This window comes from Gadus macrocephalus, chromosome 7 (assembly GCF_031168955.1).
Source record: "Gadus macrocephalus chromosome 7, ASM3116895v1".
NCBI lineage: Eukaryota > Metazoa > Chordata > Actinopteri > Gadiformes > Gadidae > Gadus > Gadus macrocephalus.
The window spans coordinates 22,648,016-22,667,341 of record NC_082388.1 but is presented as its reverse complement, the minus strand read 5'-3'; the positions used below and the strand labels follow the sequence as shown (position 1 = coordinate 22,667,341).

Sequence of the window (19,326 nt, the reverse complement as noted above, 5' to 3'; positions counted from 1 at the left end):
TGAACAGTAGCCTGCACTTTATGTACCGACATGTGTGATGTGTTATGTATTACATATTATTTAACAGCCTGGCAGATCAACGTGGAGCTGAGATTGTTAAAAACAACAGGAATTATTGGTGCGCGTTTTAAGCCTGCGCTTGTTTGACCTTGGTAGTATCCGTAGTAATTGATAGACTCACAAGAGAGGCGTCTAGCAGAACAGAGCCTCTGTTGGAGCACATCATGGCTGGTATTTTCTTCAAACCATGTCATATTGCTACTGTCTGTTATTTAAAGACTTACTGACACTAAGTGATGGCCTTGCGTGGTAAGTTTGCTACAGTCACGCTCCTTCTTTTCATTAAAGGCAGAATAAATTGCTTAGCTATGGGTTGTCAGTCAAAAGTATTCTATGCTTAATAGTACACCGCATATCAATGACACGTACATGTCTGTTTAAAGTGTGTTTATTCAGTTGTAGGCTGCCTGTACAGTTTAATATAAGATTGACCGACATTGACATTTTCCACTTGAGGATCCATTTCAAATTCAACGATCAAAATAATTCACCCTATAGGTTAAGTTAGATGATCAACCATACGTTTAATTTATATTTAACAACTTTGGTTGTGAACGGAACGCCATAACGTAGGCTATGATAGCAGATTCTAGCAGTCACCATACAATCGTAGGCAGATGAGCAAATATTGGGCGTTTTTAGTTGGAGATGGGCTTTTTCAACCTTCATTCACAAATAATATTTACTATAATAATACTGGGGGTATTTTTACACGTTATTAGCGTCACACAGTCACAACTCAACCTCAAGTTCAAACGCAAAGCAACTATCGAAAACATGTCTTTAGTTAAATGAAGTGCTGACATAGGCAGCAAACAGAAAACATAGATCATTAATTATGTCATTAATGCTTGTTAACATTGTCCTTGAGTTGGTCTGTGAAGCGATTATTTGCTAAATCGTTCATGAAAAAAAATCCAAAACATTTGGCTTGTGACCCAACTTGATTAGTTTCAACCCTTTTTAATATTTGTTGTGCTGCTTTCCCTCAGATAGCCCTTAACCCTTCCAACAGCCGTAGTATCAATGTCCAAGTGAGAGTATACACAGTCAACGACCCTGATAATAATTTAATTTGCTGGATAGTATAAAAATCATTAGGCAGTGGTTTGTATAAAAACACAGGACCTTCTTATGTGACCTTTTCAAAACTACTTGAATCATAAATAGATATCCAGTAGGCCATACAAGTTTATAAATCTGCATCTCCTTCAATGTATATCAAGTGGGCTTCTGACCCCAGGGTTAGTAAACGCTGTTTCGTAATCATGCATTTTTGCAGACTGTGTCGCCCAAGATCAGATAACTGTCTTGTTTATTTTCGCTCACTCATTTCCTTTAGCGTTGTATCACGAGTTGTTGTTTCTTACGAAAAAAACTATTTAGAGTCTCAGTGTGGTAAGACACGTATGTTCTATTAGGGGGGAACCAGTTATCTTTGTTTGGAAAAACAAATGACAGATAGGAGACCAGCAAGAGAACACAGGTAATAGGCCTATCAAAGCAGGGTCTTTAAAACACACCTAATTTGGATACTTGATAATCCGATTGATGGAAAAATAATAATAATCTGCCCTCAAAATCCAAGCTCAAGCCAAGACCCAGTCGTTTTTGAGGAAGGGTTACACCTTTTCAAACTATCAACAAAAGCAATAGCGGATTGTCCACAATAGATGCAGCTATTCCTCCGTAGTTCTGGTGTTGGAACCTGTTTGATCTGATACCTTTTTCATAGTGAACACTATGGATTGTAACTCATATAATCTCCATGTAAAATGGTTAGATTAAGATGATGTTGCACCTCTTATCTTCATGAGAGATGGTCACATGGCAACGTATCAGCGTTTTTAAATAAGGGGTTCTCATTTCTCTTTTCTTTTTTCTGGGCTTCCTGGGGTGAATTAATATGTGAGGAAAGTGCGAAGCAAATCGATTGGACTTTTTTAGACTGAAGAATTACAGTGAGGATGTGCCTTTGTAATGCAATAGCAGCAGGCCAAAAAATGAACTTGAATGTGATAAGTTGTCCTCTGAGTTTGGGCTACAGCCTGATAATGTCCTGGTTATACTTCACATCCAAATGACTGTAATTCCTTCTTTTTTTCTTGGTGTTCAGCGCCCAGAGAGGGGTTCCCCCTTTTCACCATTAATATCATAATTTTGTGTGAAAAAAAAATCTGGCTTTGGTGTACAGATATGATCTAACATTTATCAAGAGAAAATAAAGATGAAGAACATTTATACAAAAATTAATACAATGCAACAATATCAAGATGTACAAACTGCAGGTGGGGCTAGGGGCCCATGTTATAGTAGGATAGAAATGTCATAGTAGGGTGGACACAGCCTCAAGCCTGTTAAACAAAGGAGCAAGTCGGGTGAGTCAATCGGCTCACTCATTTTGGGAAGCTAATAGAATTGTAGAGAAGTATCGACCAAAGCATTCGCAAGTGGTGATGACCTACGAGTCGTGATGACTTTAACTTGAAGCGAAGGTAACTCGGTCAGTGTCGCCCTGTTGTTATTTGGAGTTGCGTTTCCTTTCCTTTTAATGCGTATGTAACGTCATCAGTCCGAGGAGAGAGAAATAAAGACAACCTCTTTACGAAACTGGACAAAGTAATAATATCACTGGACCGCTGATTTGCTCGTACTTTATTGTCATCACAGCATCCATATAAAATATTGTATCAATTTGATCACAGTGAGGAATGCACGCCCACTGGTTATAGGCCTACCAACCCAAGACGTGGTTTCGTTTTCAATACACAATTTATCTTTTTCTCTAGTTTTTCAAAATCGACTCAGTGGGTCGACATACAGGTGGACGTCCCTGTGAAATGTTGATTCAGTAAACATCGTGAGTGTTTGACTTGTCCTGCAGGTTCTGTGGCGGAGCTACCGGGGGTTGGGCATCCCTCTCCCGGCTGGAAATCTCCCCTCGTCCCGCCAGACTCCCAGATGGTAAGAGTTCAACTATTTATCACCAGAACCCGGTTGAAAATCAGGTTGCAGCTCCCTGGTATACTTGCAGACGTCTAGCCCGACGTGTTTTTTTGTTATTGCTTTTTACAGATTATTGTAGACTACTGGTCTATACAGATAACAAGCGAGTGACACTGCAGTCATTCCGTTTCCTGGTTGTAAAAACTCGCACTGGTTTTGCTTGGTGATGTTCGCTGCTTTCTAGGGTTTCGATTATTTGATGCTTGTTCCACTTGGTGGTGATTTCTAGACTTTGTTTTTTTTGTGGATAGATCGTGTACAACTTAACTTTGAACAATTAGTGTAATCTTTTGATTTTTTTTTATAAAGGCTGTACATTTGGCGTAACCAAGATATCGTCACCACCACGTCCAGTTTTTTGTTCTGCGTGGATAATGTCTAGGATCGACGTCCTGTTGTTTGGCTTATAAAAATGCATCCTATCGGTTAATTCAAAATACATGGAACTTTTTCAATTTTTTTCCTTTTTTACTGATTGTCAATTTGATAGGCAACCAGATGAAAGAGGTAGCGAGGTAAAGGTTTCTGCGGTGATTTAGAAAAAGTTTCACCCCCCCTTAAAACAAAATGAGAATAATTAATTAAATTAAAATTGAATGATTAACTGACGTGAATTGAACCACTATCTTCCTCATTATTATCTGTAACTTTTAAAACAAATGCATGTTTTAAAATCAATCAACCACAAAATCCATTCAGGGGCAGGATCAAGGGGTCAGGGGTAGGATTCCCAGCTGGAAGGTTCTCGGTTTGGGCCCGAATGTCGACTTAGTGATGGATTCAATGATTCTTTACCTTGATTCAGTTCGCGTCGGTCAGTTCGCCAAGAAGAGTCGTTCAGAATCGTTCGTTCGTTCGTTCGTTCAGTCGAGTAGCGGTGAATCGAATCATGGAATGCACTGTTCTCAGCCGAGTCAGTCAGACTCAGCTCCTCCCTTGTTCTCATTCTCAAACGATCGTGGAAGTCGGTCAACAATCCATATTACAACTTTAACAAAACGCAGCGGGATGGGGGGGGGGTGTAGTTGATTATTGGATGTTTAACATATCAGCAAGATAACATATTTGATTTAGCAATGATGGTGGGGGTCCCGGGTGGAGAACGAACCATGAAAGAACGAGACAGATTGACGAGACATTCAAATATTTGATTAATCTGGCACGACACAGAAAGTACAAAGACAGCATGCATCTATCATTTCACTGACATTGAATCGTATTATCGTACGCTCGCTCACTAAGCCTCTTCCCTCTTCACCAATCACAGTCAGTGAACGAACAGCGAGTCAGCGACTAGTGGGGTCGAGTCTGAGAACAAACGAGACAAACGACAGAGAAGAATCAGTTTGGTTCGTTTGTGTTGATGATTCGTTCATTCGAACTGACTCGTTCATTCGAACGACCCATCACAACAGTCAACCAGGCATCCTGGAGGATCATGCATAAGCCCACCTGCTCATTAATGGCATGATTCTCAAACCAGTGAAACGATCACTGACCGTTTCGATAATGAACCATTTTCGTTAAATGATGCGATGGCGCTAAATGACGTTTTTCACTCAGGCTAATATGCCAATGCCTATTGAAACTGCAGCGGGTCGTCGTTTATCAGCGAATGGGATACGTTGTGTTCTGGACGGCTGCAAATGTTTGTGTGCAACCACACGGTTGGCAGAGTGGATGGCTGGACGATCAGGTGACTCGATGTGTTCTCCTGTCAGGATGTCCAGGGGTACCGCTGGGTGGGCTGGCGTGTGTGGCTCTGCCGCTTGGGAGCTGTGCTGTCACTAGGCCTCCTGCTGCTGCTGTTCACCTGGCGCCCCCGGTTCGCTGTCACGGCCCGGTGCTCTCCCTGCCCTCTGGCCTTGGCTCACGTCCTGCTTCTGAGGGTGAGAAAAAGCAACCCCTTTCCCCTTCACTTGCTCATGTCCTGAAAGAGACACTGGAAGTGTGTGTGTGTGTGTGTGTGTGTGTGTGTGTGTGTGTGTGTGTGTGTGTGTGTGTGTGTGTGTGTGTGTGTGTGTGTGTGTGTGTGTGTGTGTGTGTGTGTGTGTGTGTGTGTGTGTGTGTGTGTGTGTGTGTGTAAAATGACAGCTGGACTTGTTTATGTAACTCGACGGGCACACACAGAGCCAAAAAACGGAGAATCGCATTTCGAGAGTGTGGGGCTTTGAGACCATTAAACAATCATTCCTTATTTATGAGGCACACTTGTTCCTCTAAGCATAGAGGAATTACAGTCATTTGGATGTGAAGTATAACCAGGACATTATCAGGCTGTAGCCCAAACTCAGAGGACAACTTATCACATTCAAGTTCATTTTTTGGCCTGCTGCTATTGCATTACAAAGGCACATCCTCACTGTAATTCTTCTGTCTAAAAAAGTCCAATCGATTTGCTTCGCACTTTCCTCACATATTAATTCACCCCAGGAAGCCCAGAAACTGAAGTGGAACATTTGTCGGCCAAACGGTTATATTTCTATGTATTTACTGTATTGTAAAACTGTGCTACACAAAGATTCATATGAGGATGACCACGATTGCTTCTCGTGTTAAAGAAATGTCATACTTTTTATGCCTTAATGGTCAGGAGAGAAAAGTACCTGGCTGGCTATGAAGCGTATGCCCTGTAGGTTTTAGCCACTGAGCCGCAAGAATTCATATTTTTTCTTTTAAGAGAATAGGTGATCGTAGTTCCATGATGTACCACATACCATGGAGTACCAGACTAGTACCAGGCTAGTACCATGGACTGTGCATTGCTTTTGGTTTCAGACTTTGTCTTCTTCTCTCTTCAGGACAGTTTGGGACATAATTACGTGGTCCAAGTCCTCACAGAGGAGGTTGAGGATGGAAGGTCAGTTTTACCGTGAATACCTCCTGGTCAGACACCCCTACTGCCTTCTGTTCAGACACCTTTTCCTTTTTAAAGCATGCTAAAAAATAACTACATTCTGGACAGGGACATATGGATAAATTCAGGTTCTTCACATTGAAGTAGAGGGTCGTTCATTTATTAAATGGTCATTCCATTTGATTATATGGACCTTCCTTAAAGCATACGGCCATTAATGAAAGCATATGGTCATGCACGTTTGTTAGGAATATTTCCATTGTGAAGATCTAGAAACGGACAAGGCCACGTGTTCTTATTATAAATGCTCATCATACTGCAGTGAATATCTAGGAATGCTTCTTCATGCAATATGCAACCTTCCACATGCAATATGCACAAACTGCCCGTTCACTCCTCTCTCTGGGCTTCAGCTCGGAGCTGGTGGAAGAGGTGGAGGAGAACCGGGAATGGAGAGATACGGTCCAGCTCCACAATGAGCAGGTAAGGGATGTCCGGTGGGAGGGGTCACTCTCCACACACTCTGGCTGCTTGTGTTAACTTGGATCCCTGTTCTACAGAAATCTCTGCTGCGCTTCTATCAGTTCGAGGGCCTACGCTATATCTGGCTGCCCAGGAAAGGTGCCTTCTGTCCAGTCAGGTAAATTGCCATTGAAAACATTTGAAATTGATTAACAAATGTCCTTTTAAGAAAGTATAAAAGGCTACTATAAAAAGTGCATCATTCACAGTAGTATGGTATATAACATATATCATATCAACAAGGGCAAACTGTATTTGTCTTGTGTTTGTCAAATGTTATTTACAAAATACTGTTCCTTGTGTTTAAAAAGTGTATTTGCATTTCTTAACAGTTCATCTTTATCAGTTTATTCATGTATCAGTTCAAATCATGTCCTTATGTTCGGACGCAGTTTGTCTATTTGTGTGTGTGCAGTGTTGGACTAACTCTTTTATCTCGGCAGTGTCCTCAATGAGGAATGGACGTGTAGCGACCTGTATCGCTTCCAAAGCGGCCTGAGTCCCCTGGAGCAGAACTCCAGGTACACGCGTGTGTATGGTGTCATTATTCCTTGTGAGGGTTCAGGGAGCCCTGCCCTGGTGTTGATGAACTATTTCTTTGTCTATCTCCGTTCCAGGCAACAGGTCTATGGACCAAACCTGATTACTGTGCCTGTTAAGTCCTATATGAGTTTACTGGTTGACGAGGTGAGAAGGAGACGCAATGCGTGTACAAGACACCCGCTTGCAAGTGTGGTTGCAAGGGAATGAATATGGTGTCCAAGCACATAGGACAGGAAGAACACAGTGCAGTATTCAGCTCTTGTGGTTCTCTGCTTTACGAATGACTTTCTTCTCGATCTCTTTCTCCTTTCTCTTAAGATCCTCAATCCCTTTTATATCTTTCAAGTGTTCAGCATCGCCTTGTGGATGGCCGATAACTACTATTATTATGCCGCCTGTATCCTTGTTATCTCTCTCCTGTCCATCAGCATCTCGCTGTACGAAACACGCAAGGTGAGTCGAGTCGAGTCGTCGAGTGTATTCAAAACATTCCTCTGTGCAATAGGAAGACGAATAGATATAACAAAGATACATGGTCTTTAGCTTACGGTAGTTTTATTTTGATATGTAGGTATACATGAAGAGGCTTTGCCTTTTGCAAGGCCACCATTGTAAATAATATCTAAAATAATATATACAATCGTGCAACTTTGAACATGTTTCCGATTTCTCAGTAGGCCAAAGAGTATACAAATCAATTTATATGACAGCTTTTGACTTTGACTTGACACAAAGCACGATAGTTTGTTTTTCCATAAATATTTCACCATTTATTTGAAAGTGAAGCTTTATAGTGAAACCAAACCCAGAAAAAACTTTTTTTAGCTGCAAAGCTCCAAAGTTGCCCTTGACACATGATTTGGCCTAACCATAACTATAATTGTTACCGGCCGTTTTCGGTTACCAGGTAAGGTCAATAAAGCATTTTGACTACACCCACAGACGGGGTGTTTTGTTTCCCTCTAACGGGACATGTTTGCTTAGCTAACCTGATATTGCAAACACTGTTCCTGATCTGTCCACAGCAAAGTGTCACTCTGCGCAACATGGCCCAGCTGATCACGACTGTCAAAGTACGCAGGAGCACCGGAGGTAGGTGTGACCCGTCCACAGACGACACAAATCCATCCAGACCAACGGTGCCCAACCTTAAACCAATAGTAGGATAGAAGGATATAAAGCCCTAAATGTACACGCCTGGCAAGGCTTTCTCTTGGCCCTGACCCCGATTAAATTACAAATCACGTTGCATTTATAACCTTAGATTTTACTGCTTATACATTACACTTGTTTAATTTTCTCAGTTCAGATTTATTCTGGTGAGAGATGGCATCCAAGGTGTTAAATAATGTGATTCATCTCTCATTCGGTTACTACATAGCTAGGATGGTTTACTCTGCAACCCACTAGCCGCAAACGTAAGCTCACATGACGTGTGTAATGTGCTGCCTGGCAACCGTTGTGTGTCCTGTGTTGTGTCAGACGTGTTTTTGAGCTCAGAGGAGCTGGTCCCAGGGGACTGCCTGCTCATCCCGCCAGAAGGCCTGCTGCTGCCCTGCGACGCCGCCCTGCTGGCCGGGGAGTGCATGGTCAACGAGAGCATGCTCACAGGTAAACGGGCTCACAGGTGAACATGCTCGCAGGTGAACAGGCTCGCAGGTGAACAGGCTCACAGGTGAACATGCTCGCAGGTGAACAGGCTCACAGGTAAACAGGCTCACAGGTGAACAGGCTCACAGGTAAACAGGCTCACAGGTGAACAGGCTCACAGGTAAACAGGCTCACAGGTAAACAGGCTCTCAGGTAAACAGGCTCTCAGGTAAACAGGCTCACAGGTAAACAGGCTCACAGGTAAACAGGCTCACAGGTAAAGATGCTCACAGAAAACAATGGTGTCAGGCAAGGCAATTATGCGTTCAACCATAGGTACCTGCTCCTCAGTTGCCACCTCTGTAGGTCACCTGGTCAGCAGTGCTGACGAGGTGCTTTGTCCTCTATGTGGTTACCTCCAGGCGAGAGCGTCCCTGTTCTGAAGACCCCGCTGCCGACGGGGGACTCCCGGTTCAGTTCAGAGGGCCATCGCAGACATACGCTCTTCTGCGGCACGCAACTCATCCAGGCCAGGGGCGGGGCCGTGGCTGTGGTCACCAGCACAGGTGAGCAGCAGGATAGCCACGCCCCTTCCCATGGCTTTCAACAGGTCTGAGCAACAATGCCAGCATGGATGTGGCAAACGGGCAAAAGCAGAAAATCTGATCTGGCTCCAAAAGATCTGGAGCAAAAGCAGATTTTCTTGTGTAACCTTTTTTTTTATATTAGCATCAGCATGGGTTTGAAGGGTTGCTTCAAGGAAGATATGTGACAGTGTTGGTCTAATGGGAATATTACGTGCTCCAGCTAATATGCAGTAGCTTAACTATATACAGTATATTGCTCCATTTAGCGCTTAATAAATTATTCCAAGAGGATTTATGAACATGTCTAAAACAATATAATGGCTGGTTCACTGGCATTTGAGAGTGTTGGGATAGCTCATTGGATGCATAAAACACTCCAAATGTGAAAACATGCATGTTGTTTATTTATCTGGTGAATCCGATGTGGATGTGATGTAAATCTCTCATCTTTTGGCTCATGGTTGGCATTATGCTCCAGTAATAAATACAATTCCTTCAATTGAACTTGGGTCCTTTAGACTGAGGTTAATAATCATTTTAATGTCCTCCTCCGTCTCCAGGGTTTTTCACTGCTAAAGGAGACCTGATAAGCTCCATCCTCTACCCTCAGCCCATCAACTTCCGCTTCTATCAAGACGCCACCAAGTTCCTCCTCCTCCTGGGTGGCGTGGGTAAGACGCATCCAATCCTAGCTTTTTATAGTGGCAGGCGGAGAAAGTGGTTACCGCTTAGCACTTGAGGCAGGGCAGTCCCCTGCGCTCTAATGTTAGGGTCTGGTATCTCTTTCAGACGTACGGACCGTTTGTGGCTTCCACATCGTATGAAACTTCATGTACTTCCTAATTTCTTTGTCGACAGCTGTCCTTGGGACCATCTACAGCGTTGTGGTGCTCAGCATGTCCAACGTAAGTCCCGCCGGTGTTCCACTTCCAGTATTCCCATCTCGATACTTTACCGCTCACTGCGTGGTTCCTCTTTGCGGTAAACCGCTCTGCGTGACAAGGGGACCAGCGTGAGGACGAGGTTGAGGCGCAGTCTCCAACTGGCTGGCTCTTGTTCCCTAGGTAACGTGGGGCGAGCTCGTGATCAGGACCTTGGACGTGGTGACCATCGTGGTGCCCCCCGCCCTGCCCGCTGCCATCACCACGGGAACCATCTACGCACAGCGCCGGCTCAAGCGCCAGGGCGTCTTCTGCATCAGCCCGCCCCGAATCAACGTCTGTGGCAAGGTGTCGCTCTTCTGCTTCGACAAGGTGAGGCAACGACCCAGCCCCGGCCCCCGGCGCAATACTCCCCTGAATAACAACGGTGGCCAGCTGTGGTACTGCAACGCGGTTGGCCATTGTGTACAGAAGGCCTTTTCCCATAGGAACTTAGTGAAGCACACCCCTATCAAAATGTGTAGAGGGAACAGGGTCACAGATTAAAAGGCTCTCAGGTAAACAGGCTCGAAGTGAACAGGTTAAAAGCTAAACAGGCTCACAGCTAATCAGATTCAAAATAGTCCCAATATAGATTCAAACTAGTGGTTATTGTACTTGTGAACGACGGACAGTGAGTGATCAGGCTTTTATTACGTTTTTCTTTTTAATCTAATGTTGACTGAACTGAACTTAGTAATAATAACAGTATGAAATCGCACCAACATTAATCAGTGGTGTGACTCAGTGTTGTATTTGTATTGTCCGATTTGTCAATTTCACTAGCCTTGGCTATGTTGTCTTCAAACACTCTGAGTTCAACACTGAATGTAAAGCGTTTCGGACCTCCAACCTCCAACCCAGACAGGAACCCTGACCGAGGAGGGTCTGGACATGTGGGGGGTGATGGAAGCCCACCAGAAGGGCTTCTCTGAGCTGGTCCCGGACCCCAGGCTCCTAGCCCCCGGGCCCCTGCTCACGGCCCTGGCCTGCTGCCACAGCGTGGCCCTGCTGGATGGCCAGGCGTACGGGGACCCCCTGGAGCTGAAGATGATGGAGTCCACTGGCTGGGTACGAGGAGCCGGCTGTATCATGTCACGGTCAAGCATCATATCATTGCAGAACTCATTAACCCAGTTTGCTCTAGATGCTCTAGATTAAACGTAGCTTTGTTCAACCAGTTGCCTTCAGAAGTCCCAAGATTGGTTGATTTGTGCCAAATCTGTGCGGTCACATGTTGTACAAATAATGTTGTTCGAAAGCCAATCTCTCTGTGTCTCCAACATTTTTTAATAAAACAAAGCGACAGTCAGAGAAGCAGCCTATGGCAAATGTAAAGAAGCTCGAGGAACCAACTTCTGAGCAAATTAGTTGGAATTATTTTGAAAGAGTCGCTATTTATAACTTTTTTCTTCCTGTATAGCCTCAACCCCTTTCAGTTCATCTAACCTCATGCTTGCTTGTGACTCATAGGAGCTGATAGAGCCGTCCGTGGATGGTCGTGCGTTGGACTCAGAGTTCGGAGGTCACAAGGTTCTGTCCGTCATGAGGCCTCCTGCTGGGACTCCCTTCTCTGAGAGAACTGTGAGTGTCAAAGCTCCCTGTCGTCATCCCTGTTCTGTCCAGGCTCCCCCTGTGGGGAAACCTTTTGATGGGCGATCGCAGCGTTACATCACAATGGCAACAAGGACTCAAAGAGAGTGACGGGATTGTTTCCCGTCGCCCCATACTGTGAGGGGATGTCTCGGACAAATGAAAGTCCCTCCAGCTGCACTGTCTTTGCTCCCATCACCACCACCACCAAAGTATCGATAAAAGGCCTTGGACCATAGAACTTGATCTTCTGTCTCCTTATGTTGCCTTTCAGGGTCATGAGCAAAATGCAATGACCTTTTCTGAGTACTCTGCACAATTCTCTGTACATTCCCTGATCAGCTGGGAAAGAATGGAACTTCTCTAGGGCTGGGTTCTTACTTGTGCTTCCCCATTCCCCTTCAGCCTCACGCAGAGAGCGTGGCCGTCGTGCGCCGCTTCCCCTTCTCCTCGTCGCTGCAGAGGATGAGCGTGGTGGCGGCGCCCCCTGGTGGCCGGCCGGCGATAGCCATCATCAAGGGCTCCCCGGAGATGGTGACCAGCCTCTGTCTGGCGGACACGGGTGGGGAGCCATCACTGACTCACCACCTGGGTGAACTCGCGTCTGGGAGAGATCAGAGCTAAATGATGTTGACGGATGGGTAGACAAGAGTTTTGTGTTCATGGGGAGCGGTAGATTGCTTAATCTCTTTATTTTAACTCTTTATTTTACTGCTATTTATTATGCTACATTATTACATTATTAGTTTCTCCTATATTTATTATTTAACAATTAATATGAGAACATATAATAATAATAATAATAATACATTTAATTTAGAGGCGCCTTTCAAGACACCCAAGGTCACCTTACAGAGCATATAGTCATCATTCAAAACTATGTAAAACAGACTAGGAATAAAAGGAAAACAGAGGTTAAACATGAAGAATAATAATAATTAATAACACTCAAAGACGCCTAAAGTGAAGGTTTGTTTGTTTTCCAGTGCCCCCGCAGTTCTCCGGCGTCTTGGATGACTTTGCCAGCAGAGGCTTCAGGGTGCTGGCTCTGGGCTACAAAGTGATGGGCAGCGACACGGAGCTGGGGACGATTGAACGGTACAAAGAATCTAGAATTACATGAAGAGGCCAGCACTCAAACGATTATGTATTTTTTTTTATTCATCTGGTACTGTTCTTTGTCAACCGAGAGGTGTATTTGCCTTCCTTACTTTTATTGATCATGACTTCTAACGGCATGCATATTTCCTCATCAATATGGATGTTCGTATTCAGTTTGTAGTTTGTTAAATATAGAAAATGCTAGAGAAAAAATGATGTAAGAATCTATCTCTAGATAAATATAGTAGAAGGAAGGACAAAATAAACTAAATCCAATTTATACCCAAATTCCAATTCTGAAAGATTTGGTGGTTGCGCCCAAGATTGCTGGAACCAGGGAGGTGCTCAATGTGTGTGCCGTGTCTCCACAGAGAGACGGTCGAAAGAGACATGCGGTTCCTGGGCCTCTTCCTCATGAGGAACCTGGTGAAGCCCGAGACGGCCGGGGTGATCCAAACCCTGAGGCTGGCCCAGCTCCGCACCGTCATGGTCACCGGTGAGTGGGCCTTTCACTTAATTTTGTCTGAGTCCATATCTACGTGACGACATGACGTGACACCCAAGACGCCTCTGACTCTAATAGCCTCTAACTAAAGGTCGTTTTTCAAGGTGCTTCAAACTACAGGTAGCTTCTAATAGCCTCTAACTACAGGTAGCTTCTAATGGCTTCGAACTACAGGTCAGCTTCTAATGGCTTTGAACTACAGGTAGCTTCTAATAGCCTCAAACTACAGGTAGCTTCTAATAGCCTCTAACTACAGGTAGCTTCTAATGGCTTCGAACTACAGGTCAGCTTCTAATGGCTTTGAACTACAGGTAGCTTCTAATAGCCTCAAACTACAGGTAGCTTCTAATAGCCTCGAACTACAGGTAGCTTCTAATAGCCTCGAACTACAGGTAGCTTCTAATAGCCTCGAACTACAGGGAGCTTCTAATGGATTCTAACTACAGGTAGCTTCTAATGGATTCTAACTACAGGTAGCTTATAATGGATTCTAACTACAGGTAGCTTGTAATAGCTTCGAACTACAGGTAGCTTCTAATGCTTCGAACTACAGGTAGCTTGTAATAGCCTCCAACTACAGGTGGCTTCTACTGGCTTTTAACTACAGGTCGCTTCTAACTACAGGTAGCTTCTACTGGCTTCTGCCTGCGGGTAGCTTCTAATGGCTTCTAACTATAGGTCCGATATAAAGAGTCCCGGTGTACACTGAGCAGTACGTTTCCTGTGTCTCTCCTCCAGGGGACAACATCTTGACGGCGGTGAACGTGTCCAGGAGCTGTGGGATGGTGGGCTCTGAGGACCAGGTGATCTTCGTCCAGGCGTCTCCCCCTAACGGCCAGCTCCCTCCCACCCTCAGCTTCCACCAGGAGGACAGGGGGCCCTCTGGTACGCACGGCTCCACTGAGGTCCACACCTGGGTAGGGCTGGTCCATTATGGTAAAAAATCATAATCACCATTACTTTGGTCAATATTGAAATCACGATTATTCAAAGGATTGTTTTTGGGTTTGAAAACATGATGTGTTTATTCCGCATGTCTCCCCCAAAAAACACTAACTGAGAACTTAAAAGAAAAAAATGAAAAAGAAAAATGTTCAAATCTACACATAGTCAACCTGAGACAATGTGGCAATGTGCTTATGAATAAACTACCTCTTCACTTTGACATTTCAAACACAATGACAACGTTTTCCTCTTGATTTGTCACAAATCATGCATGCCCACAGTAAACCAAGTTTAGTGGGCTTGTTGTGATTAGGTTATTGATCTCTTTAGACACTGGGTCTGTGGTATTAACGGCCCCTTTTTGGTTGGACTCGGTAGGGCTTGTACCAGAGTGGGGTCAGCTACCACCTCGCCGTCAATGGGAAGTCCTTCTCCGCCATCTGTGACCACTTTCCTGAGTATCTCCCGAAGGTAAGAGGACCTGCTTGCTAGGGCCAGGTTGGGAGAGGTGAGCAACAGCAGGCCGCTGCAGTTACCTACCTGGACGGTTCCTGGACGCGTTCAAACAAACACTAAAAAGAAAATAATTCTATTAGATCCCTTGTCAACTTAAGTCAAACGTTAAACAGCCTGTTTTAAATATTCCTCAACAAATGCACTTTAAAGGGCCTTCAACTGACGGTATGATTGAGTGACGAGCAGTCGTCCCTGGCGACGAATGGTTAACTGACGAGCTGTGATTGTTGCAGGTGCTGATGCGGGCCACGGTGTATGCCCGCATGGCCCCGGACCAGAAGACCCAGCTAGTGAAGGAGCTGCAGAAACTCAAGTAAATATCCGCCATCAGGAAGTCGCCTGCTTCCCTCTTTACAATGTCCGCCCTTAGAGGGGCTGTTGGTAAGATGTAAAGGCTATCGTTTTAGTGTAATCTGTTAGGAATGGCATAGCCATCCATCGGCTATTAGTGAGCGAATGCCCTGTGAGTTTTGTTCCGGTTGACTGGACCACTGCCTCGGTGTGAGACTACTTTGAGTTTAAGAACGCTTTCTGGTCATTTCTGAACAATCAGGGCAATTGGTCCGGGGGCATTCATCTTGCTTGTGCAACACTTCTAAATGGTTGAGAAACGTAGGGAGCAGGGAGGGAAGGAGGGGGGGGGGGGAGGGAGGGAGAGAGAGGGAGAGAGAGAGAGAGAGAGGGAGAGAGAGAGAGAGAGAGAGAGAGAGAGAGAGAGAGAGAGAGAGAGAGAGAGAGAGAGAGAGAGAGAGAGAGAGAGAGAGAGAGAGAGAGAGAGAGAGAGAGAGAGAGAGAGAGAGAGAGAGAGAGAGAGAGAGAGAGAGAGAGAGAGGGGGAGGGGGGGCAGAGAGGGCGAGAGAGAGGGCAGAGAGAGCGAGGGAGGGGACATTATTGGTGCTTGTGTTTCAAATGCTCACTATTTTCGGCCCAGCCCAGTTGCCGGGACATAAGGTCTCCCTCATGCTGTCGCTGTCTCTCTGTCAGCTACCGCGTGGGGATGTGTGGGGACGGGGCCAACGACTGTGGGGCCCTCAGGGCCTCTGACGTCGGCGTGTCGCTCTCTGAGGCCGAGGCCTCTGTGGCCTCACCTTTCACCTCCAGGGTCAACAACATCAGCTGTGTGCCTCTGCTCATCAGGTAGGCTGACACGCACGCAGCAACACAATATACAGAACGACAAGTAAATGCTCTGTTAGACTTTAAAGGTGTTTTTTTGGGAACTTGGTGGAAATATAAGACACCAAATGATTTGAAGTTAAACGCAATGCGAGTAGATATGAAGGCCATTATAGTGGTTTAGAGTTTTAAGATAAGATAAGCCTTTATTGTCATTATACAGTCGCCTATACAACGAAATTGGGAGTGCCAACTGAAGGTGCATTACACATACAAAAAACAAACAAGCATTTTAAGTTAAAAATTTAAAAAACAAGACAGAAATACCCAAAAAACATTTGGAACAAGACAAGGACAGGCGAGGTGAATATAAAATATTGAAGGCCGTAAGCATATTGCACTTTATAGAATGTGAGGTATATGTGTGTCCTCAAAGAAATCCTGTTTCTCTGTTCCATCCAGAGAGGGTCGCTGTTCTCTGGTCACCTCCTTCAGCCTGTTCAGATACATGGCCCTGTACAGCCTCATCCAGTTCAGCTCTGTGCTCATCCTCTACACGGTAAGAGCCTCCACACCCACAGCTACGGAGTGAAAGTGTTCTGGGACACGGTCCAATAACCTTTAAGCTAACTTAAAGGTTAAAGGTGGAGGTCAGATTTAAGAGCGGTAATTTGATACAATCTCTTAAAAATGCCATAGCCATCATTCAACTATTAGCGAGTGATATTCGCTGTAAGAATACCTGTTGTGGTTCACAGCATGTGCTACTATATGAGACGGATGATTTTAGACCGCATCGTCTAATCATCACGTGAGCCCATTGTGATTTCTTGTTATCTCCATTGCCGGCCTAACCAATGCAATGTGTTTCCCGGTACGCTTTATGTAGGTGAAGACCAACCTGGGCGACTGGCAGTTCCTGTTCTTTGACCTGTTCCTGGTGACCCTGCTGGCCATAGTGATGGGTCGAGGGGGTCCCAGCGAGGAGTTGCACCCCCGCAGACCCCCGGCCAGCCTGATCGCCCTGCCCATCCTGGGGGGCATGTTCCTGCACACGCTGTTCAACATCCTGGGGCAGACGGGGGCTCTGCTCATCACCACCTCCCAGGACTGGTCAGCGGCGAGAAACCACACACTTTACTGTCACTTAGTGACCTTTAGCCATGGGGCAGGTGGTTTCATCCAGAGCAGCGAATTCATATACGTGTCTTTAAGGAGCAGGTGGACACTGGGGATCGAATGCAGAACTTTTTCAGGCTGAAAACACGAAAACCACAACACCATTTATATACTGTATATCACATAGGTTAACATCATGAAGAGTTTTGCTATATTCCTTAAAGTTAATTTGATCTATTCCCCCCCCCTCTCAAAGGTTTGTTCAGCTCAACTCCACAGAGTCCGGTGCCGCCAACCTCCCCAACATGGAGGAGACGAGCGTCTTCGCCCTGTCCGGGTACCAGTACATCATCATGGCCGTGGTGGTCACCAAGGGCTACCCGTACAAGAAGCCTCTGTACCACAACTGTAAGGCCACTCACTCACTCACTCACTCACTCACTCACTCACTCACTCACTCACTCACTCACTCACTCACTCACTCACTCACTCACTCACTCACACTCACACTCACACTCACACTCACACTCACTCTCACTCTCACTCTCACTCTCACTCTCACTCTCACTCTCACTCTCACTCTCACGCACACACACACACAAATCTATAATAAATCCAGCCTAGTGGCAGAATCTTTGGCGTGTATCCAAAATGTATAAAAATGAAACCTTTTTGTAAGCCAACTGTGATCTAGAAGAGTATCATACATTATTTATCGTTTTCGTCCACTTGATGGTCTGCATCCTCAGTGGAGCATTTCCATGCGGATGTGTTACTGTAGAGTTTGTAGCCGTGCCCCCCCCCCCCCCCCTGACGTGGGCTGTGTGTCCCCCCCTCTCAGTCCTCTTCCTGGGCCTGCTGCTGATCTTCCTGAGCGTGATGACCTGGCTGGTGCTCTACCCCGGCCCGGTCTTCGCCAAGCTGCTCCAGCTCTATACCTACCCTGATATGACCTTAAACATGCTGCTGGTGTCCCTGGCAGCCCTCAACTTCCTCACCTGCTTCCTAATGGAGGTGTGGCTCCTATGTTATGCACAACCTGTCCATCCATCCTGCTTTTCAAGTATATAACTTACTGATGATCTACAATACACCGTCAAACTATAAACATTCACATCCTCTGTCGCACAGACGGACCGAAGAAGCACAGACGGCACCATTGGGTGTTTCATAACGGTCATTATACAGTTAGTAAGTTCAATAACCCGGTGGTTGTGCTTCCTCCCCAGGTGCTGATCGACCAGGGCCTGCTGAACTGTCTGCGTTGTGTGCACAGGAAGCGCATGTCTAAGAAGCAGTACAAGCGGCTGGACGTGCTGCTGTCCGAGTCTCCGTCGTGGCCGCCCCTCAACCAATCCCTGCCCTCCGCACAGTACACAGTGATAGGACTGAGCTAGCGCGGAGCGTCTTTTTCATTTCCTTTATATCTTATTGTTGGGGACACAGAGGGGTTTTAACTTTGGTTTTGTTTGGTAGGTCAATGAAATTGAAGTTGTTGTTGCACTATTCTATAAATACTATTTATGTAAATAAAATACTTTTTTTATACTTCTTGTTTAACTAAATTGTGCTTGGGGGGTGGCGCATTTTGTCCGCGAGGTATTTCTGAAGTTGTAGAGCATATAGCTTCAGGCTGTAATCATCATACATCATGGTCGTTATGTTAAAGGCTGTAATCAATGTGTCCATGGGAAATGTACATTCTAAGCCAGGGCTGAGAGTACTTGTCATGTATCACTGTATTCATCTAAGTGTCGGCATTGTTTATGTACTCTGACTTCCATATTCTGTGTGTAATAAGTAGCCCGATTATGGTTGCAGTGTATCTCGGTACCAATCTAAAGTGACCTCACCTAACCAGTTACTGATTGGTTGAAATTGTGCCAATGTCACTTGCCATATTAGCATAGTGGGTACAGACATTTCCCTTCATATTAGTGTTAAATCAAACCAATGAGCAAGCAGGTAGTTGCAAGTCATGAAATATGCATTCATGTCAATGTTTTTATTTTGAAGGCCTGAAAGATATTAATTTGTAATGAAGGTGAAATTCCTTGTGACGACATGGACCAACATAAAAATAATTGACTCGTTATGATTTATTTCCCCTTTTATTGCGTTATATATTCATGAGAATGATCACCTGTCCCAAGCAGAGAGAACATACAGAACGTTTTTTTTGAAAATGATTTATTAAATCTGTATTTACAGGCAGTTTATCTTCGAACCAAGAATCCAACACATCAAGCCATGAACGTTCAGCTGGGTTTCAGAGGAAGAACATAGCATTAGTTAAAACTTTCCTAACATTCACTTTGACACTTTGTAACTCGCACACACATGAAG

General features: G+C 45.0%; 1 protein-coding gene across 5 annotated transcripts; it reads left to right on the top strand.

Moving 5' to 3' along the window:
- On the top strand, positions 1 to 19,072 carry atp13a2 (ATPase cation transporting 13A2). Of its 5 annotated transcripts, none has more exons than XM_060057431.1 (29): positions 1 to 309; positions 2,945 to 3,024; positions 4,788 to 4,955; positions 5,868 to 5,926; positions 6,337 to 6,406; positions 6,484 to 6,563; positions 6,889 to 6,966; positions 7,063 to 7,132; positions 7,307 to 7,441; positions 8,014 to 8,080; positions 8,471 to 8,599; positions 9,001 to 9,144; positions 9,726 to 9,836; positions 10,024 to 10,070; positions 10,230 to 10,418; positions 10,950 to 11,156; positions 11,559 to 11,669; positions 12,084 to 12,240; positions 12,665 to 12,776; positions 13,151 to 13,275; positions 14,023 to 14,201; positions 14,608 to 14,700; positions 14,979 to 15,058; positions 15,730 to 15,882; positions 16,324 to 16,420; positions 16,751 to 16,974; positions 17,237 to 17,388; positions 17,822 to 17,994; positions 18,210 to 19,072. In XM_060057431.1, exons 1-29 carry the CDS (start codon positions 297 to 299, stop codon positions 18,375 to 18,377), a joined length of 3,471 nt encoding a protein of 1,156 aa, XP_059913414.1. In that variant the 5' UTR covers positions 1 to 296; the 3' UTR covers positions 18,378 to 19,072. The 5 variants fall into 5 exon arrangements, with proteins under 5 accessions (XP_059913414.1, XP_059913418.1, XP_059913415.1 ...); XM_060057435.1 differs by lacking the exon at positions 1 to 309 and adding an exon at positions 2,193 to 2,438; XM_060057432.1 differs by lacking the exon at positions 1 to 309 and adding an exon at positions 2,417 to 2,555.
- The last annotated feature ends 254 nt before the right edge of the window (positions 19,073 to 19,326 follow it).

What these genes read in the sequence shown, in the direction of transcription:
- atp13a2 (XM_060057431.1), top strand. An exon ending in TCCCGCCAGACTCCCAGATG is followed by an intron (nt 3,025 to 4,787) that starts GTAAGAGTTCAA and finishes TTCTCCTGTCAG; the next exon opens with GATGTCCAGGGGTACCGCTG. An exon ending in TGGTGCTCAGCATGTCCAAC is followed by an intron (nt 10,071 to 10,229) that starts GTAAGTCCCGCC and finishes CTTGTTCCCTAG; the next exon opens with GTAACGTGGGGCGAGCTCGT.